Consider the following 27,753-nt stretch of genomic DNA (forward strand, 5'->3'; position numbering starts at 1 on the left):
TGATCCTGCTTGACTTGTCCTGGCCTTGTTTTCCTCCACATCTTCAGACTCGAAGTTGGGGGGCTAACCCTCGAGGGGCAGGGATGCTTGAGTCCAACCCCCGCCCCGCCTCCACTTGGTCCCCGAAAGACTGCCCTGCGGGGCTCCCGTGGAGATCTAGGGGGACGGTGGCACGATAACCCCCTGTCTCCAGAAACCAGACAGACGCATCCAGCCGGGTGAGGGCCATTGCAAACATTTACTCTCTAGACTGGCAACTGATTCAACAGGACAGTGCCTTCCGCTGGGCTTCCCGTCCACCCGCCCGGTCTCCTAGCCCCAGTGCCCTCAGCGCAGCCCCAGGCTCGCCTGTCCCTAGCGTCTCTGCTCCACTCGCCCCCCTCTCCCATGTGCTGAGCTCGTCACCCCAAACCCCCACCCGGCCCTGGGACAGCCGTCATGTGAAGCTCTTCCTGTGCCGAGTTCAGTAATAGGTCTCTCTCTCCAGCCAGCCTGTGGAAGAGAGGACACCGGAGTGAACTGGGGACGGGGGAGGGGAGGTCTGGGGGGGCGGGGCATGAGGCACGAGGGGGCCGAGGACAAGGTGGGAGGCACCGCGGACAGGAAGGAGCAGAGCGGGAAGGCCAGGACCACGGGGCCTGTCTGGCAGCAAAAACCCGGGGGCAGTGGGGTGGGGAGGCAAGGGGCCCTCGGCAACAGGGGCAGGAGGGGAGAGCCAGTGGGGAGGCCGGTGACTGCTGAGAGCAGGGCGCAGGGAGCCTCACCGCCAGGATGACGACGGATGATGAGCCTTCGGATTTCATCGTAGATAAAGATAAGAGCGCTGTAAGGAGTGGCGCAGAGCCACCAGGCTGTTCTGTAGGGAGTAAGGGTTGGTCAGTGGGGCAGCGAGGGAGGGGCCAGAGGAAGCAGGTGCAGAGGACAGTGCACAGAACCGTGTGACCCGTTGTGGTGTGCAGGGTTGAGCCCTACCTTTCAGGAGGCCCGAGCCTGGTGGGGGAGGGAGGAGACAGAAACACAAGCAGCCACTGATAACAGAACGCGACAAACGCCGAGTTAGCGGCACACGCGGTGTTCCTGGCTTTTGTGGAGTCGCTCAGGGCGACCCCTGTTGCCCTGCAGGTAGTCGGGGCCTTGCGCCCACACAGGGAAGGTTGTCTGAGTAGGACGCGTCTACTTGAGTCTAGACGTGTGGGGGCATCTCACCAAGGGATGGATATACGTGTCCATATGGCAAACACGCGGAAAGTTCTTCTGCCGGTTGACCCTCTTCTGTAACTAGAGGCCGGGGAGAGAGACTCTGGGGAGGAGTCAAATCAGAACCACGTCTGTTCCCTTGGGTGACAGACAGGCAGGTGGCCTCGACCAGTGCCGTCTGATGGAAATACACTGCGAGCCACCCGTGAGAGCTCGCGTTTTCCAGTAGCCACATGAAAATAAGTAAAAAGAAACGGGGGCAAGGAATTCTAACAGTGCGTTTTATTTCACCCAGTGTATCCAAAGTATCATCCTTTCCACGTGGAACCAACGTGAACGTTATTAAGGGGATGGTTTACACTCTTCCTTTTGTCCTAAGCCTTCGAGGTCCAGGGGGCACTTCACAATGACAGCGCATCGCATGTCGGACCCTCGATTTTCAAAGGGCCGCGGAAAACGTAGCCCAACCCAAACAGGAAAGGTGTACTGAGTAGAATAATCTCTGACGGCACTTTAGCTTTTAACTCTACGTCAGCTAGCTACAATGGCGGATTCCGTTTATCGGTCTCTCACTAGCCACGTCTCAGGAGCCTGAGAACGAGGGACGGAAGCAGGGCGGCTGCCATATTGGCCAGCCATATTGGCCTTGGCCGCGGGCTCACTGCACACGCGCACACGCGGTCCCAGACACACAGCCACCCAGTCACTCAACAGCAACTGCCGTGTGTCCGCTCTGTGTCCGCGCGGGTCCTGGGGGAATAAAAGCGATGCCAGGATGGCCTTTGATCTCCAGGAGCTCAGGTGATCAGGGGAAAGAAGGTAGAAAGACACCCAACATGAATACAGTGTTAGGGAATGAGTTGTATGGCCGGGGAGGGTACAGGATGTTTGGGATCACGGTTAATGCTCAACCGCATCTACCAGGACTTGTGTGTTGACATTAATGGCAACAATAATAGAACCACTGCCAACAAAGCTCCCGCCACGACCCAAGGAGCCGCGCTTGGTGCATAATATTCTTTCCTTGTGTCATTCTCACAATACTCTGCCAGGTGTGTATGACCAAGACTCTGCAGGGAAAGCTGAGCCTCAGACTGGTTATATACCGTCCAGCACAACACACAGTGGAGTCGGAATTCGAAACGGGGCTCGTCAGTATCCAAGGGCAATGCCAACGTCTCTTATTAAGCATTCATTGAGCACCTACAGCCCGCAAAGCGTTGTGTGAAACGCTGCAAGGGACGGAAAGGTGAGCAAAGTGTGTGAAGTCGTGGCAGATGAGCTGGACGAACACGCCCGAAACCATCGCAGAGGCGGGCAGGGCGGTGAGAGTGGGGTGGTATGGCACGTTTGTTTTCCCCTGTAAAAGTCGCGATAGAACGTCTTCATAACAAGCGCACGCCTACGTAAAAAAACAAAATACACCAAGACACAGACGCACGGGCCTGTTTGGAACAAAACGAGGTACCAGCCAGTAAGAACTTCAGTACGCCCGCTCACCTGTGCACGTATGCGCTTTGAATGTGTTTGCCTGAGTAGGACAGGATTAGCCACGCCTAGATTGGGCGATTTTTATGCCTACTTCCCCTCTGAGCAATTTGGATCCTGGAACAGCTATACCACACATCACCATAAAAAAAGGTGCCCCTCTGTTGAGTGCCGGTAAGTCTGCTCAATTTGCATGTCTCGACGAGGATCACTTGACACGGTCCCAGTCCCTCCCTAAATAAGACGTGCTTCTTGGAGCACAGACGATTCTCCTCACGTCACCCAGGGCGGCCCCCAGCCAGCCAGGCAGCCCCCAGCTCGGGGCTTCCCTTTCCAACACACCACTTCCTGTCCCAGGCTCTCCCTGTGCCGGGGATCCCCACCCCCCTGGCTTGCGTCCCTTCCCTTACTCACTTGAGTGGGTACATCCGCAGGGCCATGTCCATGCCTGGAGTGTAGGAGAGAAAAACAGCCAGGAATGTCTCCTCCACGAGCCCAAATATTAGGATGTTGTTTCTGGGAAGAAAGGTCGAAGGGTGTGCCGGAGAAAGGGAGGGAGAGGTAGGGGAAGCCAGCGCCCTGCGTGCAGGTGTGAGGCGGTGGGGGTCCGGGGGGCGCTCACTTCATGCCCTGCTGGAAGATGGAGTTACGGCGGGTCTTGCAGATGATGAGGTCGGCCCACTGCACGACCACGATGCTGACAAAGAAGGCCGTGTGGCACGTGAACTCCACCACCTTCCGCTGCTCGTAGGTCTGGGGGCGGGCAGGGTGGGGAGGGGCACTGTCAGAAGGGGTCCGGGTGCACCTCAGGGCCCCTCCTGCCGTCCTGGACCCCGAGGCTGGGTCAGACCTTCAGCCCCTTCGGCTTTACGCCCTCTTGTCCCAGCCCTCTTGTTCGCGCTGGGTTGTGAGCTAGTTCACAGGCTGTCCTGACCCACTGAGAACAACTCAAGGGCAAGCACCTGTCCCATTGACGTTCGAGCACCCTCCCGAGCTTAGTTCCGTGAGCGGCACGTGGTGCGGCTCGGGAATCCCCGCATTAGAACGAGAAGGGTCGTGTGAGGGGAGGCGGACCCCGAGAGCGGCGTCAGAAAGGAAGGTGGGGCCAGGGGGCATCTGACCACAGAGACGGGAATGCCCGAACGGGTGGCACCGGGGAGGAGGCAACCACACACCTCCAGTGGTCCTCTCTCGCACTCACACTTCGCGCGTAAGGAACGTAAATCTAGTGGGGAAGATAAACAGGCTGGCCGTGTCAGCCTCATAGTGGTTTATAAGAGAGGTCACTCGGGACCGTGAGAACACAGAAGAGGCACATCCAAATTAGGCTGGAGGAGAAGCCCATGTTGAAGGGCGAAAATGGCATGTTTACAGCGAACTTGTAGAAGGAATCAAGAATTTGAAAATACGTAGGACTGAACGACGGTGGGATGCCACGTGCCGAACCTCAGGGGGTGTGGCCCAAGTGGTACCCGGGGGAAGAGATCGAGCCCTGAATGACCAGAAAACATCGGATGGAAACGACTGGAAGTTGATGAGCCAAGCGCTGCGCAGGTAACGCATCCAGCGGGCACGTTTGTGACGCCGGGTCGCATGGCCACGTCTTGCGGGTGGTCATCGACCAACACCCCGGGGCTCTGGGGCCGCTGGCAGATCTTGGCTCTGACTCACTGCCTAACACCGCTCCTGTCCTGGTTTCTGGGGATCCAAATATCTGTGTGGATGATCCTTCCACTGCCACGGTCTCAATGTCCGCCAACCCCCCCCCCCCCATCATCTCCTTCTCCAGCGGTGTTTGCCTCCGCTCCCCAGCTGGGCCCTTTGCTCCCTCAGGCAGACTCCAGATCCTGTCCTTCCCAACAGCTTGTTTCTCTGCGATTTCAATTTCAAGCATCTCTTCTGCTCTGACCACCACTCTGTGAGGCTGCATCTTGGCCGCAGGGAGAAAGTATCAAGATATGAAACTAACAAAGGCTGGAGTTGAGGATTGAGGGGATGCTGACCATGATTTGGGGCCTCATTGGCCCCCGGAGCGATGTTGGTTGCTGGGAACACTGACATCTGATGGCCTCGTGGGGCTGAGCTAGGGGAAGCCAAGTGCGTTCGGTGGGCATCCTTCCAACGACCGGGATTCTAGCACACTATCGGGAAACCTACAGTTAGCGGTGGCTTAGAGGCATCATGGTGAAGAAGGAAGGTGCTGGACGGGAGTCAGCGTGGAGCTCCCGCCCAGCTCTTCTAGGGATGTGCTGTGGGACTTGGTGCAAGTCGGGGAATCCTTCCAGACTCTGCTTCCTCACTTACACAGGGATGAGAATAGACTATGTGTCCTCCCTCAACTTTGTGTCTTCTGTGGTCCTACGATGCTAGCAATAATTGGGGTCACATCTCCTACTGTCTTAGAAATTGGGACAGGAGTTGTTCACAGGTAGGAAAAAAGCACACTCACTAAAATTCTCAAACACCTCGTGTTGGGGTTCGTCCTGGGTTTTAGGGAAGCCTACTACAGAGAGGCATCCTCTGGGTTTAAAAGCTTAGAAAGGTGAGAAAGGGGGAGACAAAGCAAATAGGTTTTCAGACTTGAAATCATATTATTTGAACTCCCGCAGAGGGAGGGAGAGAACAGAGAGAGAAGAGCCAGCCCTCATTTCTGGGCCAATGATGGCTGGAACCTGGAAGAACAGAAATCAGCCTCCAAAAGTTGATCTGAGGAGGAAGAACTCCAGGACTAAGGAAGCCAAAAGACGCAGGAAGGTAAGGACAGGTGACAGACAGCAGGAACAAATAGAAATCAAGCCATTACGCCAAGTCGTCACTTGAAGGACCTTTGCCGACGTGATCGGAGATTGGGGTCATGTAGGACTGGAGATGAGGCGTCACCTCCGTCTGTCTGGTGCCTCCCTTCTCCACTCTCACTGGCCCACTCTCACTGGTCACTCTCTAGGGCCGACCCCCTGACGCACCCATTGCTGTCCGTAACTGTCCTCCAGGTCATTGAGGAATCTGTTTTCCCAGCTGAGACGGATGCCCAGCAGATCAAAAGGTCTGAAACCATTCTCGGCCAGGATCACGAAGTAGGTGAAGAAGCCAGCCAGAGCCTGGATCATCCCTGTGAATGGCAGAGTCACAGGACAGGGGAACCTGCTTCAGAGAAGCACCTCACAAGGCAGACCATGGAAGGGGTGGTGGCCGGGAGTGGCTCCTAGCCGGGTTGGTGTGTGTCTGAGCTTCTAACGCCGGAGATGCTGGCCGTCAGTGACCCGGTCCCATCATCTCTCTCGGACTTGTGTCCAAGCCCTGACGTTTGCCTTTGGGCTCTAACCCAGAGCCATCTTTGAGTTGTATAATCTTAAAACTGAAAGGACCTTGGGGGGGATTTATTCCCCCTTTCCACCGAGAGAGCGCTGGACTCCTCTTTCTCCATTTCCTCTCTCGTGCGGGCCCTCATCAGGTCCTGTGCTCTCTTCGAGCCTCCCCTGCCTGCCCCTTGCCTGTCCCTGAGTCAACACCTCTGTCCCCCAAGCCTGGCCACGGCGATAGAGGATGTCAGGGTTAGCATACCGGCTGCGGGGCTGCGCACGGAGTCCCTGTGGACGTTGATTCTCACCACAATGATAAACTATTATTTACCTCTTCGTCAGAAAACAGATTCTAACCTCATCCAGGGTCACACGGGCACTAAGTGGCGAAATCGGGACTCAGACCTAGCAGCTCCTGGGTCTAGCGGCTTCTACGTGTTTCCTCTTCTGGATGTCCCCTGTCCCCAGTCTCTTCCCTGTCCATCCCTCGCCTGCTCCACTGGCAAGTCCAGAGCAAAGACTTCTGACGGCTCTCAAGTGTCCTTCGAGGCTGGCTCCGGGATTCACGCGACCTGTGCCTACAGCCTGATTGTCTACCGCTCCTTTCTCAGAGTACGCGCTCCCCCAAGCTGCCGATTCACTCTTCAACTGGCAGACATGTGCTTTTCCCCTCCCCTGACCCCCTCAGCTGACTGTAACGTCAGCTGACGCCTGCCGTCTTCTAACAGCGGGTGCGTGTCTTGTTTCCTCCACAGGGTCCCCCTGACTGTCCTCCTGACTCGTGAGCCCCCTGCTCTGTTCTCCTGTCGCGTGTCCCATGCGTGTTCGTTGTTTGGCACTTGCAAAGGTGCTATCGTTTGATGTACGTGTGTTCCTTCTCGGCTAGACTCTGAAGTCAAGGGCAGATCAGAGCTCAGTGGCTCTGTGTGTTCCCAGGGCCCAGCACGGTCTGTTGTCATGAAAGTATCTCCCTGACTTCCACACGGAGCCGACTCCAACGGCCCGGCAGGTGCAACCGCTCCCCACGCCCCCAGCCCCCCTTTCCTCTGGCCGCACCAATCTGTCCGTAGGCCATGCCAATGAGACGGTGGTTCACCAGGTTATCAGTCTTTGGATTCCGCGGGGCCCTCTTCATGATGTCACTTTCAGCTGACTCGTAAGCCAAGGAGATGGCCGGGACCTGGAGGGTGGGAGAGACAAAGGACGCAAAGTTCAGGAGGAAACTCACAAGTCACTTGAGCGAGCTCTGTCCCTCACCCTGAACACGGACTTTTCCTGCCCCCAGACCCTCTCCCGGGAGCTCCTCGAGCCGGGTTCCAGGCTGGGCCTCACCATGTCTGTGCCCAGGTCGATGCAGAGGATGGTGATGGTGCCCAGAGGCAGGGGGATGCTGAGGATGATGAAGAGCAGGAAGGGGGTGATCTCGGGGATGTTGCTGGTCAGGGTGTACGCGATGGATTTCTTCAGGTTGTCAAAGATGAGGCGGCCTGTGGGAGGTGGTGAGGGCGTCAGGGAGACGGGAGGGCCCCCTCCCCGCCCAGGCGCTCGAAGCACGGTGGCCCGTGTTCCCCAGAGAGGGGGAATGCGCGTTTGAGGGGAGCCGAGGCGGCACGCGGGTGCCTGGGGTCCCGCGTCGGCTCTGCGTTGGGGTCCAGAGGCCTGGGAAGCCAGCGCCGGCTTAGCGTCCCCGACGCCACCCCAGCCCGCGTGGCCCCTCACCCTCCTCCACGCCCGTGACGATGGAGGCGAAGTTGTCGTCCAGCAGGATCATGTCGGCGGCCTGCTTCGACACGTCGGAGCCCGAGATGCCCATGGCGATGCCGATGTCAGCCTTCTTCAGCGCGGGGGAGTCGTTCACGCCGTCCCCCGTCACCGCCACGATGGCCCCCTGGGCGAAGCACAGAGGGGCTGAACTCACCACTGTGACACGTCGGGACCCGTCCCAAAGCTCACTCTGCTCCCGTCATCCCTTGTTTCTAAAGGTCCTCGCGCCCGGCCCTTCCCTCTCCGGCTCCTCCTGAGACGTTAAAACTCTCGGGGGGCCTCGACTGGCGGCCGTCTCAGGGCTCAAGACAGGGTGCTCTCGGGAGTCTCCTCCCGGCCCGGGGAGGTTTGGGGCTGGGCTGGGCGGGGCCCCCCGAGGCGCCCCCGTCGTCCTCACCTGCCTCTGACAGCCCTCCACGATGATGAGTTTCTGTTGCGGGGACGTCCGCGCGAACACGATCTCCGTGTGGTTCCTGAGGATCTCGTCCAGCTGCTCCGACGTCATGTCCTTCAGGTCCGAGCCGTGCACCACGATGGCCTTGGCTTCCCTGAGGGAACGGGTTCCAAACGCCGGTTCAGAGGGCTCAGAGCTCGCGTGTCCCCGGCCACCCGCTGTCCCCAGGTGGACACACCGCACCCTTGCCTGCTTCCCGCCTGCCCCTCCCTTTGCTCTGCATCCTTCTGCAAACTCACCGATGTGGTCGTGTGGCCATTTCCCTATCACGTTTTACTTTGCCGTCAGTAAACCCCGTACGTCCTATCTACCTACCGCACGAGGCTTCAAGAACCTTAGTGAGTGGGGATCCGGGTGGGGCAGACCGAGGATGGAGGGAACAAACGGGAGATCTGAGTTCTTTAGGGGTCCCACCTGGGGTCGATGCTGCTGCAGACGGGGACCTTGAGCTGGGCGGCCACGTCGTCTATTGTTCTAGTGCCTTCAGAGATGATGCCCACCCCTTTGGCTATGGCCTTGGCTGTAATGGGATGATCCCCTGTTACCATAATCACCTGGGTTGGGAAGGGAGGAAAGAGAAGAATCATCTTCAGGGAGTCCTGGATCCTTTGCCTTTCTCCCCACAACCCAATGGATCACCGCCTTTATTCCACAGGGGAGTTAGCAGCTCATCCCCGAGACCTTGCGCTGCCGTGGCTTCGCCCCTGGGACTGGGTCAGGACCACCAGACCATAAAACATAGAACCGTTTGGGCTCTAGGTTTCCCAGGAATAAACTGGGAATTTGGGCACATTACTATATTCAGAATTTCATTGAATTTGCTCCAGAAGCTGGTCGGCTTCTTCAAGCTCAGAAGACAAACACCTACACAGAGAACAAATGGTAACAAAGGAACGTCTGGAATCATCCGTCTGCCCTAGCAAAATACCATCTAGGCCCAGGTGTGTGCTGATCCTCCCTTTTCCTCTCGTTCCCTCTTCCTTCGCCTCCCCTGGGGTCCAGCCCTTGGCGGGTGCCTGGTACCAGCCCCGGCCCTGTCCCCTTGCTCCCCAGAGCTCTGGCGCCTGTGCTCCGAGCTGCCTGGCATTCTGTTCCTTCCGTATGTCAGCACTTAGCCTCCTCCCCATGGGGAGCGCCCACCTCCCCGTGCGCCACCGTGAGCTCTGCAAGGGAGGGCCGTGTCCGTGACCCCTTGTGAAGTTTGGCCCTGGCGCAAAGCCTGGCACACAGCCCTCGTTCCACAAACAGCCATCAGAGAAGGGAGAAAGAATGACCGCGTCCGGGGAACCACGGCTCCTGGCTCCCGGGTGCCCTCCAGGCGCATGATTTTCCAGGCGCCGATGGAAGGAGAAGGCAACTCCGTGGCTGTGACAGAACCATGCAGCCTCGACGAGTGGCAAATGTAATGGGGTACTTGAAGTTTTTTAAATCACATCAGTTCCAAAGGCCTGAGCCCAGGGCTCTGCCTGGGGAAGTATGGGCCCTGCCGTCATTTCCTTGTAAGAACTTCGCTGCCCTGGGACCGCCATCCGATCCCTGTCAGCCGCCGCGTAACATCGATCTGCTCTGCATCAGCGCCGTTTTGGAATCGACCCTGAAAGGGTCCACCCTTCGGGGCAACCCCCTGTACGTCTCACATTTTGTCCTCCTCGGAGGATGGCGTGACATGTATGTCTTTCACTTCCCTACAGGGAAAGGGGATGACTCAAAATTTCTCGCCAAGTCGGCCAAAGTCCTGGCAGCTTAGGGGCCAGAAGAAGCGATAACGAGAACTGCCCATCTGTGCCCGGAACACGGGCTGGCCCGGAAGGCAGCAAGGCCTCAGCCTCCGACTGCTGCGGGCTCGCCTGCTTCGGGCTCTGACGACACCCAGGCTCGGTCAGCCCCTTGTCCCCCCGTTCGGTCCTCCCTGCCTGCAGGTGCATTTGTGACCCTCTCCTTCTTGCTAAAGGGACCCACAGATCCCCAGATGCATTTCACACCTGCAGCGTGAATCCCCACTCCGACGGCCGCCTCAAAGCTCAGGAAACTCCAGTGGGCCCTTCTCCACGTGCCTCCCACATGGTGCGGGAGCTCAGAGAGCCAGAGGGAGGGAGCTCGGGTCGGTGTGGCCCTCCTCCGCAGATGTGCTGCAATGAGGCTGTCGCTACAGAGAACTGTCCCACGCAAGCAGTGTGCAGTCACTAGGGAATTCACTCAAAATAGTTCCTACATCCAGCCCTTGGTTCTCAGAAACCAATCCTTGAACTTGGCATGGCCCAGCTGCCTTCTGACAAACTGCCCACAGTCAAAGGTCTAAGATAAAGCCAGCTCTGCAGAGAGCATCTCGTTCTCCCTAAAGACCTCCAGTGCTACCCCCCGCCCCACTCCTCCGTCTAACTGCTCTCCCCCCACGTCTGGGATCCGGAATATCAGGTAGGAGCGGGAAAGGTGCCAATCTCTAATCTCCCAGGTTGGAGTCTTAGAATTTGGTGTGGAAGTGGGGTACAGAACGTCTCAGGACTAGAGAAACTCTGCAGCCCCGCCCTGAAGCCCGAGCACCCCCTGGCCGGGGAACAGTCCCCACCTCTGGGGGTGCCCGGCGACTGTGTCTCACTCTCCGACCGATTCACTTTGGTGTCCAGCTTTTGTACCCCCGGACGTGTACCTGTTAGCGCGGCTGTTCGCCCTGCGTCAGGTCGAGGGCCCAGCTCTCATGACCTCATTCTCGCTGTCGCCTGCTCCAGCCCCCAGCCCATCCCGGCGGCACAGTGACCTGACCCCTTCTAGCACTTTGCTACCTTTACTGTGGCCTGCGGACCGGCATCATCTGGGAGCCCGTCACCAGTGCAGAATCTCAGGGTGACTTAGACCTGCTGAATCAACACCTGCATTCCAGAAAAAGCCCCAGATGAGTCACATGCACAACCGTGTCCTAGGACGCCGGTCCTCAAACTGACCTGCCTACGGAAATCTCTATGAATGTTTTAAAAAATGCAGATGCCTGGGCCCCACCCTGAGAGTTTCCAATGTAACGGGTCTGGGGTATGGCCTAGGCATCAGATTTTTTTTTTTTGAAGTTTATTTATTTATTTATTCAAGTAGCCTCTATACCCAATGTGGGGCTTGAACTCACAACCCCAAGATCAACGGTCACATGTTCCACCGACTGAGCCCGCCAGGCGCCCCCAGCCATCAGATTTTTAAAGCTCCCCTGATGATTCTCACGGTCAACGCAAGACAGCGTTCTCACGACAGAAGAAACTTCCCGTTTACTACTAGGTCGTCTCTTACGACTAAACATCATGAGCTCAAGGAAACTGAAATCAATTCAGGTAAACCAAGATGGCGGAGAACCCGTTCCACGCAGAGCTTTCTACCCTTGTGCCGTGTTGTGACGGGTCGGCAACTCCTGGGACCGTCCGAGGTTTACCTTAATCCCCGCACTGCGACACTTGCCCACGGCGTCGGGCACTGCGGCCCGGGGAGGGTCAATCATGGACATGAGCCCCACAAAGCAAAGGTCCTCCATGGGGAAATTGATCTCATCCGTGTCAAACTTGAATCCCTTGGAGAAAGTGGTGGGCAGGTTCAAGAAACAGAAGCCTGGAGAGACAGAGGGAACGGAAGTCCTTCAGCTGCCGCCGTCTCCGTCCCGCTCACCCCAGCGCCCTCAGCTCTGCGCCCCCCGAGCCACGACCAGGTGGTGCCACTCCTTCCAGGCTTCTTCCCCAGCCCCTCACCGAGCACGCGCTCCCCCAGGCCTCCCAGCTCCAGATAGGCGTCCTGGAATTTGCTCTTCATCTTCTCGTCTATGGGGTACTCGTCTCCGTTCAGAAGGTACGTGGAGCAAAACTCCAGGATCCTCTCAGGGGCCCCCTTCATCATCAGCACGTGGGGCTGGGGGCTCTCCTCCTGCAGGTGGATGGACATCTGGGGAGGAGAAAAGAGCCCCGTTTCACACCCTCCCCCTTCCCACTTCCTCGGTCCCCAAACCCCAGCGCAGCCGCTCCCTCCGGGCAGCTCCGACTCCGCCGAGCCCACCCGGCGTCCTTGCCGGGAATCCAGCCTGTAACAAATCTGTTATCTTCTCCGCCACTGGAGGCTGAGAGCTGGACCAGGACTCTCACTGTCTCTGCTTCCTCTCTGCCTGGAAAGCAGAAGGTTGAGCCGGGCAGAGGCAGCGGAGTGGACAGGAGAGAAAACGTAGGGTCCGCGGGCCTGGGTCGCAGGGCCGGCAGGAATGCTTTAGGGCCTCGGGCCAGTCCATTTAACCTTCCTAAACCTTAGTCCCTCTGATGAAAAGCAAAAGATTCTGTGTTGCCGACTTCATCGGGTTTTTAGGAGAGACCCCCACAGTCACAAATGAGCGTGGAACTTTTGACTCCCCTAAAACTTAGCTGCTAATACGGCCTGCTGTTGACCCAGAACCTTACCAATAGCATAAACGGTCGATTGGCGTATATTCTACATGTTACGTGTACGATATACCGTATTCCCACTGAAAAGTGAGCGTGAGAAAAGCCAGCGCTGTTACGACAATCACAAGAGAAAACGCACGGACAGTACCGTGCTGTGTTTGTCGAAAACCGGCGGTGTTGAAGTGGACCCCCGCGGTTCACACCTGCTGTTTGAGGGTCAGATTGTTTTTCTCTTTTTAGGTTTATTTATTTATTTTGGGAGAGAGAGAAAGCACAAGCCGGGGAGGGGCAGGGAGGAGGAGAGACAGAATCCCGAGCAGGATCTGCACCATCGAGGCTGAGCCCGATGCGGGGCTCGAGCTCGCAAACTGTGGGATCACGACCTGCCCGAACTGACGTCAGGAGTCAGATGCTTAACCGGCTGCGCCACCCAGGCGCCCCCGAGGGTCCGATCATTTGTACAAAGTACTTTGAAAATCACGAAGCATCATCCAGAGGTAGGTCGGTCATTGTCATGCCCTTGCCCCTCTCCCAGTAGCGTGAGAAGTCCCAGGGGCTAATGGAAATTTGGGGTCGGGGTCAGTGCGGTGTGCTGGGGACAGGGAAGGGCATATTCAAGAGTGACTGAGGAGACCACACTCAGGGAGGAGAGAGAAATTAGATGCGTTTCGGTTTTGCGTCTTCTCTTGATCTCTGATCTGGGAGCGGGAACTATGGTGAGGTTCCTCTTACGAGCCAGGAAGTCCCTATTAGTAGCCTGTCTGGTCACAAAAGCAGCACCTGGAAATGAGCAGGTGCAGAGGAGGCCGGATTGCACCGTCCAGAGGAGAAGCGGTGGGAAGCCTGTGTGTAAAATGCCGTTAAAACCATCCCATTAGAGGGGCGCCTGGGTGGCTCAGCGGGTTGAGCGACCGCCTCTGGCTCGGGTCATGATCTCCTGGTTCGTGGGTTCGAGCCCCCCCGTCGGGCTTGCTGTCAGCGCCCCGCCCCCCGGCCCTCCTCTGCTTGTGCTGTCTTTCTCTCTCTCAAAAATAAACATTAAAAAAAATAAATAAAAATACAACCAACTTATTCAAAGGCCCATCCCATTAGAAACTTTCCAATATTTCTTACCACTTTCAGTTGTAGTCAAAGCATGCCTAAGCAGTTAAGAGGAAAAAAACCTTAACTTGTCTAAACAGAAAGCTGTAAGCAGTTTACAAAGCTTGGTTTTCTGAAGGCTTAATACGCATTTGTTCGCTATTTAGGGGGATTATCGGAGGTGACGGCATGACCTACTTATGAGTTAGCCCGTTGGTCATGGGAAAACCGCATCTTGATAGAAAATGGCAGATCAGAAGGTGGAAGAAGTCTGGAAATATCAGAACCGAGACGCTCCTTTCCTTTTAGTCGGAGAGCGAGGAAGAGACCACGCCCCGCAAGCGACGAGCCGGCCGAGGACGGCCGCGCTCAGAGCTGGAGTTAGGCCACCACCAGTTAGGGCGTTCGCTCGGCCGGCTGGGCGCACCTGGCATGGGAACCACCGAGGAAGGTTGTGCCGTTGGCACGTGATAGCTCAGGAAAGGCGCTAACCTGGTCGTTTTGGGGCAAGTCGCTATTTTGTGGGACGTCCCAACGAATGTCGTGGGTATATTTGGCTTTTATTTTGACCCGTGCGGCAGAAGGGGCATCCACCTCTTGGCCGTCCCAGGCTTTCATCCGGCCCTGCCAGGCACACAACCCTCGTCTGGGTTGTGAGGCCACTAAACGTCGGATAAAAGTAGAAATAAGTTCGCAGTTTGGGCTCAGGAGACCTATCTTGTTACACTGGCTGAAAGCCAGCGGAGACACAAAACTCTGCATCTCTTTCTTGACCGCTTACGTGCTCGATGTTCAACGTGAGAAGACGGGGAATTGGGTTTTGAAAAACTCCAAACCCCATATAGCTTTTGTTATTATTATTATTATTTTTTTTAGTTACAATTTTTTTTCCGCTTTGTGAGGAAAACTTTCAGGATCTGCACTCCCAGTAACTTCCAAATACCACCCTTCCTGAGTCTGCCTGGCGTCCTCGCGCACAGGCCTGGGACGAAATAGGGCACCACCGGGGAGCGCCTTGCAAACCCAGCCTTATCCCGCGGTGGTAAGCCTGGCGGGAGCCACAGAGATGCCTCTGACAGCTGCACGAGGCTGGACCCCGATTGTCGCCCGGCGGCTTTCGCTACCTATGGGACACTTCCGACTTGCTCTTTTCGCAAGCGACTGGGAGACTCCCGCTCAGCGCCTTTCCTCTACCTGTCTGTCACTTTCTCTTGCGGTGAGCGTCTCCTTTTTTTAAATTTTTATTTATTTTTATGTTTATATTTTTTGAGAGAGAGAGAGAGAAAGAGCAAGGTGGGGAGGGGCAGAGAGAGAGGGAGAGAGAGAATCCCAAGCAGGCTCTGTGCAGTCGACGCAGAGCCCGACGGGGGGCTTGAACTCACGAACCCCGAGATCACGGCCTGGGCCGAAACCAAGAGTCGGACGCTCAACCGACTGAGCCACGCAGGCGGCCCCAGCCTTCCTCTTAATGAGGATGCTGGTTATCTATCCACCGTCTTCATTCTACTGTTCAGAGATTAGGTTGAAGGCGAAGGCATTCTCCAAACGACGAGCCCACCCCCACCGCCATTCCGCCTTCGCGGGTTCTGTACCTGGTACTTGTTGGTGGAATTAAAGGGAATCTCGGCCACCTTGGGGTTTTTCTCTCTCATCTCCTTCACAGAGCTGTACGAATGCTCGATGAACTTGAGGAGGGCCGACTCAGAAGCATCGCCTGTTGTGGCTCGCTGCCGAGACGGGGTGTGTTCGCTAAGCCCGGGGGGTACGGCACAGGGACGGGGGGGGCGTGATGGGGAGGACCTGGGGGGGAGCACTGAAGAGAGGTGTCTGGGGAGGGCGCGGGGCACGCCCCAGACACCGAGGCATCCCCTCCCCCCGCAGGCCCCGTACGTTGATGATGGGAAGGGTCTCCTGGTTAGCCTTAAATTCAGCTCGGTTGCAGAGGCCGGCGATTCGGGCCAGGACGAACCAGGTAGCTGAGCCTTTGGCAAATGTTTTCCCTGGGGAGGAAGGGGGGGGGTGAAGGAGAGGCTCATGAGTAGGGGGCAGGGGGCAGGGCAGTGCGAAGCAGGGACATAGCCCCATCCTGCTCTGTGCCCCACTGCTTGGCACCTCCGCACCTTTCCTCTGCGCCTCCCTTCTCTGCACTCGGGGCCCAGCCGTCTTCCCCGCGTCAGATTCCGCGGCCCACTCGCCACCCCCAGCCCCGCACCCTCGGCCCACCGGTGCCACCAGTCACCAGTCTGCTCTTCGCTGGTGTCCGCCTCGTAGATGGTCTCATCGAACCACATGTGGGCGACGGTCATGCGGTTCTGGGTGAGGGTCCCCGTCTTGTCCGAGCAGATGGTGGAGGTGGATCCCAGCGTCTCCACCGCCTCCAGGTTCTTCACCAGGCAGTTCTTGCGCGCCATGCGCTTGGCGGTCAGGGTCAGACACACCTAAGGCCGCGAAGAGGGCAGACGATCAACGGAGACAAGACGTCGGCCACTCACACCACGGTGTGCTTGGGAAATCTGGTAGCTGGTATTGCTATCGTCACTCTTTGTAATTAATTTCCTTTCGTTCCCACCTAGTCCTTGGGAATCCCATCTGGGGCCGTGGTAAAGGAAATCAGGGAAGGGATTTTGTTCGCGCGTTACGGCAGCGCTTTGGAAAAAGAGAGTCTTCCTCTACCAGGGTAACGTAGAGCATGGCCTGATCCCTGGGATATTCTGCTCCCCCAGGATCCTTTCGTCTTTTCTATTCAGCAGGGCCTGCTCCAAATCGAGTTCAGGCCCCCCCTGTCTCTCTCAAGTCCGGTCTCCCCGGGGACCACGTCGGTAGCTAACGGTTCACTGGGGTATAAGATGCCGTGTGTGCGGGGGGGTTGGACCAATAGGTATAAAAAAAGAACACGGAGCGAATCATGAAACTGAGAAGGAATATTGCAGACTTGAGAAGTCATTCAAATCCGATTTTTGTGGACATTAATTATACGGACCACAAATTCAATGAAAGTCAGGTATGCGGCAAAGTTGTTTGAAAAACGAATACGTTCTTAGGCCGTGGCTACAACAGTACAGAATCCTAATCGTGGGGTTATGATCTATTCACATCTCATCACTGGTCCTGAGGTTTTGTGCTAACCAACCACACCCTGGGTATTATTCTCATTTCTACTTTAAGAAGGATATCGGTAAACTAGGGCAAACCCCAAACGGGTGACCAGCAAGCCGGGGGCCTGAAGGCCGTGTGACGTGAAGGACGGCTAAGGGAAAAGGGATTATTTCTTATCTCCCACCGGAGATTTTGAGGAGGACACGATGGGTACCATCAGTCGAAAGCATAGCTTGTAGAAGGGAGAGAGAATTGACTTGTTTTGTGTGTCTTCAGATGGGAAAACTGGGACCAAACAGGAAAACCTGTTTCTGCTCAACACAGTGAAATCCAGCTACAGCAACCTAGTGATGAAATGAGCAGAGAGTGGATGGGGCGGGCTTCCCAGGACCAGGAATCATCCTCAGCATCTCCCACGGATTGTACACCGGATATTCAGCATCGGCTGAAAGGCTGGATTTCTATGGGCTTTGAAGTCCTTTCCGGTAAGATTCTACATTCCAAGTCAATCTTCCTCTAGAAAACCCGATGATTCCACTGAGGCCTGGAGAGGTTCAGTGATTTGGCCAAGTTCACCCGGCGGTACACCCAGGACTGGAACTCACTGCCGACGACTGAGAATCTAAGGCTCTCTGCACCACAACTCACGGAGAAAACAGAGAAGGCACCAGAAAATGCGGGTGGGGGAAGTCAGTGCCTTTGGGGAGCAAAGCGGGTGGTAACGGTACACACATCAGGGGTAGCCTGCCCTCGAGAGGTTCAACAGCAAGAGAGATTTCTTGTGTTTTCTAGTGGTTTCCACCCCTGGGGTGGTTTGTCTGTGCAGACCGCCACCCTCCACCTTGGCTACTCACAGTGACGGTGGCCAGCAGCCCCTCGGGCACATTGGCCACAATGATGCCGATGAGAAAAATGACAGCCTCCAGCCAGCCGTAGCCCAAGCTGAGCGAGAGCCCGAAGAAAGAGACGCCAAGGAAGACGGCCACCGCCGTGATCAGATGGATGAAGTGTTCGATCTCCACAGCGATGGGGGTCTTGCCCGTCTCCAGGCCTGACGTCAGAGAGGCGATGCGGCCCATCACTGTGGAGTCTCCCGTTGCTATCACAACGCCCTGGGCTGTTCCTGCAGAGGAGCAGGGAAGTCTGAGGTGGGAAAGTGGCTGCCCCTGGTTCCTGCAAGGACACAGCTGTCAGGAGAAAGGTGGACACTCAAGAGCCTCCTGGAGGCCATCGTGTTGTATTCTCCTCACATTTAGTTGACACAAGCAGAGGGTCTCCTCGCCCGAAAAATCTCTGATTTCACAGTCCTCCCATTTCATTGCCTTATTGCCTTCCCCGTCAAGAGGGTCTTTGTTGGGGCACCTGGGTGGCTCAGTCGGTTGAGCGTCCGACTTCGGCTCAGGTCATGATCTCACGGCTCGTGGGTTCGAGCCCCGCGTCGGGCTCTGGGCTGACGGCTCGGAGCCTGGAACCTGCTTCGGATTCTGTGTCCCCCTCTCTCTCTCTGCCCCAACCCACTTGCATTCTATCTCTGTGTCTCTCAAAAATAAACAAACATTAAAAATAAAAGGTCTTTGTTACACCGATTCTGAGTATCTTCTATTGCCTGTCTGTTTCTTATTTTTCCCTCAGCAGCTGCAAAGTGTCTAGATCCCCAGGAATGGTGGCCGCCCTTCTGTTAGAGCCCTACCTTCCATCATCGGCCTCTCCCCTGAACTAGTGGGTCCTCCGTCGGTGGCATTTTGCCCCCAGGAGCCGGTGGGCAAGGTCTGGAGGCACCTTGGCTGTCACATCTGGGGTGGGAGAGGTCGCTGCGTGAGGGCGTGGATGCTGCCACATCCTGCAATTGACGGGAGAGCCCCTCTGTCCCCCTACAACGAAGAATTATCCTGCCCCAGTGGCCCCAGTGTGGAGTTCGAGAAACAGCTCCGCTGAGCCCCTCCCTGCTCTGCTGGCTGGAGCCAGCCTGACCCCTGCTGGGGAGGAGCCGTCATAACAGCCGGGCTTCTGGGCTTTCGCTCTGCGGACCCTGCCCCGGCCTCAGAAGGGGGACCTGGACGTCACGCTTGGCTCCACACCCGTGGGATGCGGGCCCCTCACCTACGTGGCTCGAAATGAGGGGCCCGTTCTTGGCTCAAAACGGTTTTTTCCTGCTTTACCAGAATGGCTGGAATCCCTGCCACTACAGTCACCGAATCACCCAGAAAGAGCTGCGTATTCTAGAAACGGCACCTGTTTTCTAACCAGCAGGGCTCCGGCCGGAAGTTCAGTTCTGCAGCGTGGTCGCTGCCCGGCCCGAGAGTTAGCTCCTTACCCTCTCTGAGACCCAGGTGTGCTCAGCCTGAAAGTGGGCCGAGAGCGTCTACAAAGCGGCGAGGATGAGAGGTGACGAAACAGCTTGGAACAGAATCGGGCACATAGGACGCACCCAGGTACTCGCTTCTGTCTTTTCTTCATCTGGACGAATTTGGCCTTAAGAAGGACCGACAGAAACTCATAGGCGTGACTCAGGAGGGGTGGCTCGACTCTGACGGCTCCCACAAACACCGTGGCTCAGAGCAGTGGTCCATTTCCAAGGTCCCCTTCAGCTGAGTGGGCCTGAGAGCAGGGTCCCACCCCGAGGGCGGCGGGCGGGGCCGGGGTGCCGGGGAAGACTGGCTGCGTCCAGGGCTCTCTGCACACGGGCGGGAGTAGGTGGCGTTCACCGAGCCTTGTCAAAGCAGACACTCAGATGACTGAGGGGGACCGAGAGGGCTTTGTGTTTGAGGGCAAGGGTGGAGCTTGGTGCTACCTACATCCATTTTGTGCCAGGGTTTGGTCCGATTCGCCTTTTGCACGCCTTCCCTCGTGGGTTTGTCCATCCACAGAGGCGGGATTTAGTACCGAATCTCACGTGTCTGGAGACAGGATGGGTTGATGCGAAGCTGGGGAAGGTTGAGCCCACGGGCAAGCCTCCTGTATCCCAGGCCAGACTGGCCCCTCCGGACCCTGCACGTCGCCAGGGAGACAGCTCGGGCCCCGTGGAGATGCGTGAGAACCCAGAGTCAGACGTCCGTACCTGCAGCCCTGTCAGGGCCGTGGCCATGAACGTCGGGAGGTGAGGATCTGGGATCAAGGTGGAAGGTGGGCTACTAGTTTGCAAACCGCGTGGACATCCCTCGGCTGCACAGTCAGGAGCTGCTGGGGCCTAGCTCCGCCCTCTCGGCCACATCTTGGGTCCCCGTGGTCTCCTCCGTTCCGGCCGGAACTTTGTTTCCTGGGTAGGATGCCACCGCCCCCTTGCTCCCTCATCTGAGGCATATGCTTTGCTGATGAAAAAACCCACTTTGGGAAGACAAACCCGAGCAAAAGCTTTTCCTGAATTTTAATAATTGAAATCCAGTGTTTTCGGAGGAAGCTGGCTCGCCTGGCTCTTTCTGTCCGATCCAAATTTAAAAATGGTTCAATGTCGATTTTATTTTCTGGGGGGATTCTTGGTTATTTCGTTTTATAATTACTCTCATCTGTTATAGGATTTTCTCTTTTTCAATTTAAATTAAATTCAATTAAAAAATTTGTTTTAAGTTTATTTAAGAGAGACAGAGGCGGCGTGAGTAGGGTAGGGGCAGAGAGAGAGAGAGGGAGACAGAGAATCCCAAGCAGGCTCCCCACTGTCAGCGCAGAGTCCGACGCGGGCTTCGAACTCACGAAACTGTGAGATCACGACCTGAGCCGAAATCGAAATCAAGAGTCGGATGCGTAACTTGCTGAGCCACCCAGGCACCCCTTATTTTATTTTATTATTTTATTTATTTCATTTTGCTTTATCGTATCTTAGTTGGCTCCATGCCCCTTGTGGGACTTGAACTCACAACCCGAAGATTAAGAGCTGCATGTTCCACTGACTGAGCCAGCCAGATGCCCCCAAAGCATTTTTGCATTAAATAATTTCATTAACAGAGAGATCAGTAGGCGGCTTTGTCCCAGAGAAGGGTCTATGGAAAGAGCATGGGCTTTGGGAGACAGACCTGCAGGAGAATCCTTGATTTTCCTCTTTCCTATCAACCTGTGCTCTTGGAGACGGCGTTTAACTTCTCTGAGCTTCTCATGTGTAAAAAAGCGATACTATCCGTCGTGCAGTGTTGTCAGCGTCAGAGACATCTGTAGCGCTTGGCGCGTCCAAGGCGTTCAATTAAAAAATAGCTACTTCTTAAAAAAAAAAAAAAAAAAAAAAAAAAAAAAAAAAAAAAAAAAGCTACTTCTTGGATACCCAAACATTTGTTGTTAAGCACGAATAATGGCTTTCATGTGTGTTCCAGAGGGTGTTGCAGGCCTCCCTGAGGGGGAAGGTCGACATAATGATATTGAGTCCATTGTTACCACCCTTGGCCAGAACTGCCTGCGCAAGGGTGTCTTAAGATTCTAGGAGCAGAGCCAATGTGTTGAGTGGCACCGTTGGTGACTCGGATCTCCGATGCTGATACCTTTCTGGAATAGTGAGAAGTTAGCGCTCAACTCACGAGAAGACTGACCTGGCGGGGCTCAACAGTTTTCTGTCCTTCTGTGCTATTTTCAGCTGAGAGAGCACAGTCTATTCAGCAGCCACAATAGAACTAGCTGACGACTGCAGGGCACTTCCAACGTGTTAGGTTTCACGCTAAACATTTTCTGTGCGTTGAATCCACATAAACATCCACGGGATAGAGACTCTTCGTATCATCGTGGTGCAAAACGGGGAGACGATGGCTTTGACCTTTCCCCAAGGTCGTGCAGCTCATGAGCGACGGAGAGCCTCACCCGTTTACTGGCTCTTACCTACCCTACTGCCTTTAGAAGATAGAGGGTTCTTGGAATCTTTATTTCAATCTCTGCTTTTGAATCTAGGCCACTGATGACGCCGTGCTCACCTTCCACGCAGTTGGTGGAGAAGAAGCAGATGTTACGAGTCTCCAGAGGGTTCTCGTGGCTGAAGTCAGGGGAGCGGGACTGGGGCTCTGACTCTCCAGTCAAGGAGGAGTTGTCCACCTGGGATGGGAGGGAGGATGGGTCGTAAAGTGAGCATGGGAAGAAAGATTCCTTTGGCAAGATGACACATCTTTATCCGCCACCGACGCCGTCACTGTTGGCTTGCAGAGAGAAACAAATTTACATACCAGCACCTATTGTCTCCGACCCCAAATTTGCACCTGTAACTTCTCGAGGTTCGGAATGATAAGATCGTGCTTTCTTTAACCGAATCCAGGCCAGTACCTAAGGTCACCCTAAGACCATGCTGGGCTCCCTCCCTTGGCTTCCCTCACCCCCTCACCTTACATCCTTGTGCAGAGATGAGCCGGAGGTCCGCAGGGATTCGGTCTCCGCCCTTCACCTCCACCAGGTCTCCCACCACCACGTTCTCTACGTTGATCTGTATCTTCTCTCCATCTCGAATCACCAAAGCTTGCTGTGGGAAGGTAGTGCTGGGTCATTTCCAGAACTTTCCGCTTCCCGCATCCTGCGTCTGGCCTATAGCCTCTTGTTCCTGGGCTCCTTCCTTCTGACTCCCTTTCTTGCACTGTCACTCACCACATCACGCTTGAAGGTCTCTTTGGCAGATTCCAAATTCTTACCATCCTTGTCCTTTGCGATGTGACTTTGATGACCCTGTCTCTAAGAGATGGGGTCTGTCTCTCCATCCCTACACTTAGGCTTGGCTATACCACTGGCTTCGGCTCCTGAGACATTAGACACATAATGCAAAGCAGAGGCTTAAAAAAGTGCTTGCACGTGGGCGCTTGCCCTTTTGTCACCGGGAACCCCCGTGCCACCATATTGAACAAGCCCGAGCTCGCCTCCTGGAGGAAGAGGGGTCAAAGGAGAAAGGCCCCGGCTGTCACAGCCATCTCAGTCATCCCCAGACATGGGGATGAGGTCATCTGAGACCGTCCAGCACTGCTCGGCTCAGCCCAGATCAGAACAGCCCCGCCACAGAAGTGTGGGACACGCTACGTTTGTTGTTTTGAGCCACTTAAGTTTGGGGTGACCAGTTAGGCAGCAAAAGCAAACGGATGGTCTCCAAACTCCTGCTTCATTTTACCAAAACATTGTTCCCCGAAGTCTTACCCGCGGGAGGAATTAATTCACTTTGACACCAAAGGGGAAAAATCTCCTGGGCTAGGACACCAGAACATGATGGTGCTGTCGGGAAATTCGCGCCTGTTCCTTTCCGAGTCTCCATCTCTGTGCCTAGGAACCTCTTTCTGCTGTCATGTCATTTCCAGATGCTGACAAACCATTTTTTTTAATTTGAAAATTACCTAAACTTTCAGGAAAGTGGAAAGCATAAAAATGGTACTAAGAATACCGGCACAACTTTTACCCAGATTCGCCTGTTAACGTTTTACCCCACTCGCTCTGTCGTTCGGTCACCGTGTCTACCGAGGTGTGGACGCGAGCACTTCTTTTCCGGAACCGTCTGAGGGTACGTTACGTCCGTCGCGGTCTTCTATCCTGCACCTTTCAGTGTGCACGGCTCAAGAATGAGTAGGTTGAAGAACCACGATACAGCTAGCGGTGTCGCTAACTTTCGCTTTGACACCAGACTTCAGTCTACTGTTCGTAGACCCAGTGCGTCAGTCCCCTATTTGTTGGGACCCAGTACGTCGGCCGCATTATTTGCCCCTTCGCCACGGGACTGGGTCTCGTCCAGGTATTGCATTCAGTTGTCCTGTCTCTTTAGCCCCCTGGAACCTGGAACGTTCCCACGGCTGGCCTTTGTCTGGCCTTTGTCCTTCAGGTCATTGAGGAATCCAGCCTCTCTAACTTCCTTCGCACCTCCCTCACGCGTCGCAGGATGTAACGTTCCGGGGACTTAAAAATTGCCCGTTTGGGCACATTCTACGCCTCCCTCACCTGACCCTCCCACACCAATCCTACCTGAGGCACCATGTTCTTGAAAGACTCCATGATCTTGGAGCTCTTGGCCTCCTGGTAGTAGGAGAAGCAGCCGGTGACGATGACCACGAAGGACAGTACGATGCCCAGGTACAGCTGCGGGCGGGGATACACAGGGCTCATCAGTAGCCCTTTTTTCTCCTCTTCAAATCAGAAAATCAGCTCGCCAGGGTAATGGCCAGGGAGGGGCTGAGGAAGAATCTGAGGCAGGGTGTCTCAGTCGGAGCCCTGAGCTAGGATGCAGCAGAACCCCAGGATGCTTGGGCTATGCTTGGGGTGGGGGGGGGCAGGTAAGGGAGGGAGACCAGGAGGAAGGAGGTGAAGAGATCAAAATTCTGGCAAAGAGAACGGGGCCGCAGAGTGCTTTGATGATGAGGCAGGAGGATAATCAAAGGAGAGCAAGTTTCGGGGTGAAACCATGCCTCTCAGGCAGCTGCATCAGTAGCTTTCTAGATAAAAGCCTAAGGACCAAGGGCTCCCTCAGAAAGTCCTGGGAGTACCGGGGGTTTGGGCCAGAGGCCTTCGAGAGGGCAAGGGTGCGGAGCAGGAGAGTATCAGGGCTAAGCAGAGACCGGGCTGGCCGGTGGCAGTGGAACAGACTCACATTATCTCTGGAAAGATCCTCCTTGAAATTCATCTGGATGCCATAGGCCACGAAGCAGAGAATGGCACCCATCCACAGTAAGATTGAGAAGCCACCGAAGAGTTGTTTACAGAACTTGACCCATTCCGAAAGGGTGGGGGGCGGCGTAAGCACGTTGGGTCCATCTCGGTTCAAGATTTCCTGTGCCTTTTTGGGGCTAAGGCCCTGTGTGCAGACGAAAGAGGGAAGAATGGAGGGCCGCGAACAGAGAAGCAGGCTCAGGCAAGGCTCAGATGTGCCATTTATAGCCCCAGGACGCCTTTAGAGGGTCTAGAGACCGGGGAAGCTCCCTGAAGGCCACCCTGGAATTTCTTCCTAGGTAAGGTGGGATTTTAAAATTTGCATGATAGAAGGGATAACCTTTAGCGTGTTTAAAGCATCCCAGGGTTTTGAACTTTCTTTATTTATTTTGAGAGAGACCGAGATGGCGGGAAGGGGAGGGGCAGAGAAAAGGGGAAAGAGAGAATCCCCAGCAGGCTCCGTGCTATCAGCGCAGAGCCTGACGCGGGGCTCGAACTCAGGAAACCGGAGATCATGACCTGAGCCGAAAACGAGAGTCTGATGCTTCAACGCCTGAGCCGCCCAGGCGTTCCCATCAGCACGTTTACATTGGGAGGATTTTTAGCTGATGGGTAGGTTCACAAAAAATTTGAATTTGTATCTTGGGCCGGCACTGGGGCAGGACTCCCGCAGGAGTCAGAAGGGTCCCTCCCCTACGGTACCCCGTCTCCAGGGGGAGGTAACTATCAACTGTTCGTGACATAACGAGCAAGGCTAACGCAATGACCAGCTACGCCACCTTATGTTGATAACCTCGGGACATTCATTCATGCTTTGGCTCTTTAACTTAGAAAAGGGGGGAAAGAGAGCAAACGCAGGAAAGAATAGATTCTCGCTGGAGGCTGGGCGTGAGTTCCTGTGCCTTTTCCTCTAAATGAAAACAATAGTAGAACCCGCCAGAGGATTAAAAAACAAACGCTCCTTCATCCCCACCGGCCACTCCCCAACTTCCCCGGAAAAACATACAACTTGAATGAAAACAGGACAAGTCTCCTGCACACCTCCCGGGTTACCAGATGAGACCCACCCTTTCCGTGAAGACGTTCTAGAACGAAGAAGGGCTTCTATTTTGAGGGCTTTTAGGTTTTCATTTGTGGTCCTTGTATGAGTGGTGACAGCAGCAGGGGCAGTGATGGTAACCACGTATACGGTTTTCCTGTTAAACTATCCGTTCTCAAAGGGTGGTCTGGGGGCCAGGAGGGTCCCGAGACCCTTTCCGGGGGGTCGAACGCTGTTCACGATAATGCTAAATCGTGGTTCACCTTTTTCGCTCCTGTTCTCGAGTGTATGGTAGAATTTCCCAGAGGCTACATGACATGTGTCACAACAGATTTAATGCTGAAAACACATGGGAATCCCGCCGTCTCCGGTTAGAAAGCCAGACATTAAAGAGGTTCGCAAAAATGTAAAACGCTGCTTGTGTGGGAAACCAGTTTGTCGTAAAACGATTGTACTAATATAGAGTGGATTTACCCTTGTTTTTAAACGAATTGGGAAGTGTCTCTTAATTTTCCCAGTTTTAACTTTGAATATGATAACCATCAACAGATATAACTCACGCGAGCAAAAGCTCTTTGGGGCCTTGACAGTTTGTAGGAGCGTGGAGGGGCCCCGGGACACAGGCTGGAGAAGCGCTGCCCTACCCCATTCTCCCTCCTCTCATCTGCCCCTGAACTCCTTGGGGCCTCGCCATACTCTGCTCGCCCCGCCCTGGAACTCAGCCGGGCGGAGGGGAGGGGTAAGAACATTGACCTGGAAGTTAGGGCCCGACTCCCAGCTCCACTGACGTCCCGGAGCAGCGGGGGGCGGGGGGGAGGGGGGGGTCCCTCAGCGGCTTCGTTCGCTCACCTTCGTCAGGTCCACAGAGTACTTGGTGCTCAGCTCTTCCAGGGTTAATTTGTGATCGTCCTGAAGGGACAGTGGAGTCACTGGGGACAGGTGGTGACCTGGGTCATTTCCAGGGGAGGGGGAGAGGCACTTGAGGAAGACAGGTGGTCCTGGCCTGCTGGGAAGTGGTCTTAGGGCAGGAAGTTGATAGGCTGAGGGCTGGGGGCTAGAGGCTGGGGCCTGGGGGCTGGGGGCTGGGGGCTGGGACCTGGGGGCTGAGGGCTGAGGACTAAGGGCTGAGGACTGAAGGCTGGGGCTTGGGGGCTTAGATCTGAGGGCTGGGGCTTGGGGGTTGAGGGCTGGGGCTGGGGGCTGAGGGCTAGGAGCTGGGGGCTGAGAGCTGTGGGGCTGGGGGCTGAGGGCTGGGGGCTGAGGGCTGGGACCTGGGGGGGCTGAGGGCTGAGGGCTGAGATCTGGGGGCTGAGGGCTGAGGACTATGGGGCTGGGGCTTGGGGGCTGAGGGCTGGGGGTTGAGGGCTGAGATCTGAGGGCTGGGGGCTGAGGGCTGGGGGCCTGGGGACTGAGATATGGGGGCTGAGATCTGGGGGCTGAGGGCAGGGGCCTGAGGGCTGAGTCTGGGGACTGGGGACCGAGATCTGGGGCTGAGGGCTGAGATCTGAGGGCTGGAGGCTGAGGGCTGGGCGTCTGGGGGCTGAGATCTGAGGGCTGAGAATTGGGGGCTGAGGGCGGGGGGCTGATGGCTGAGATCTGGGGGCCAAGGGCTGAGGACTATGGGGCTGGGGCTTGGGGGCTGAGGGCTGGGGGCTGAGGGCTGAGATCTGAGGCCTGGGGGCTGAGGGCTGGGGGCCTGGGGACTGAGATCTGGGGGCTGAGATCTGGGGGCTGAGATCTGGGGGCTGAGGGCAGGGGGCTGAGATCTGGGACCGGGGGCCTGAGGGCTGAGGACTATGGGGCTGGGGGCTGAGGGCGGGGGCTGCGGGAGGGCTGGGGGCTGTCACCATGACCACTTCCTTCTTCAGCTCCTCCATGTCTGCCTTCATTGTTTTCCTCTTCATTTTTCTTCTCTTCCCCGATTTAGGCCTCCTTTTATGTCTTGGCCTTAGGATCTGCTCGTGAGGGATCACGGTCCCCCTTTTTCTCTGGCGCCCCATAGTCCTCCCTGGATACGGTTGGCCCAGCTCAACTGGTGGGAAGGGAGGCAAAAGGAGGAGAAGAAATTGAGGGGCGCGGAGAGAAGAGGGGCACAGAGGGGTCAGGCGGCAAGGACGGGAAGGGCCAGGGGAGTGAGGAGAGAGGACGAGGTGGAAACCCGCCAGAAGAGAGCAGAGGCCAGAGGCGGGGGCACCGGGGAGGGAGCGGCTGAGCAGGTGACAGGCCAGGCGGGTCAGCAGGGCCGGGGACAAGGGTGGGGGCAGCCCCGTGCCTCAGTGAGGAGGTGCAGGTGCCAAGGGCGCCGAGCAGGTGGGTCAGGGTGAGGAGGGCCCCCCCTCCCACCGCCCAGGCCCTGTGGGC

The 27,753-nt window shown here is 56.0% G+C and overlaps 1 protein-coding gene across 3 annotated transcripts; it reads right to left on the reverse strand.

The window, feature by feature from the left end:
• Positions 1–214: 214 nt before the first annotated feature.
• On the reverse strand, positions 215–27,753 carry ATP1A4 (ATPase Na+/K+ transporting subunit alpha 4). 3 transcript variants are annotated; one of them, XM_042975542.1, is made up of 23 exons: positions 27,665–27,753; positions 27,240–27,424; positions 26,242–26,301; positions 24,295–24,498; positions 23,673–23,786; positions 22,066–22,200; positions 21,665–21,782; positions 17,633–17,901; positions 15,922–16,120; positions 15,573–15,682; positions 15,275–15,409; positions 11,925–12,114; positions 11,615–11,787; positions 8,617–8,756; positions 8,146–8,296; positions 7,704–7,872; positions 7,317–7,471; positions 7,041–7,164; positions 5,649–5,794; positions 3,308–3,438; positions 3,100–3,201; positions 765–856; positions 215–492 (listed from the first exon to the last, which is right to left on the reverse strand). In XM_042975542.1, exons 2-23 carry the CDS (start codon positions 27,390–27,392, stop codon positions 464–466), a joined length of 3,099 nt encoding a protein of 1,032 aa, XP_042831476.1. In that variant the 5' UTR covers positions 27,393–27,424; positions 27,665–27,753; the 3' UTR covers positions 215–463. The 3 variants fall into 3 exon arrangements, with proteins under 3 accessions (XP_042831476.1, XP_042831477.1, XP_042831478.1); XM_042975543.1 differs by lacking the exon at positions 27,665–27,753 and having other exon boundaries at positions 27,240–27,643; XM_042975544.1 differs by lacking the exons at positions 215–492; positions 765–856 and adding an exon at positions 1,496–1,947.

This window comes from Panthera tigris, chromosome F3 (assembly GCF_018350195.1).
Source record: "Panthera tigris isolate Pti1 chromosome F3, P.tigris_Pti1_mat1.1, whole genome shotgun sequence".
Classification (NCBI taxonomy): Eukaryota; Metazoa; Chordata; class Mammalia; order Carnivora; family Felidae; genus Panthera; species Panthera tigris.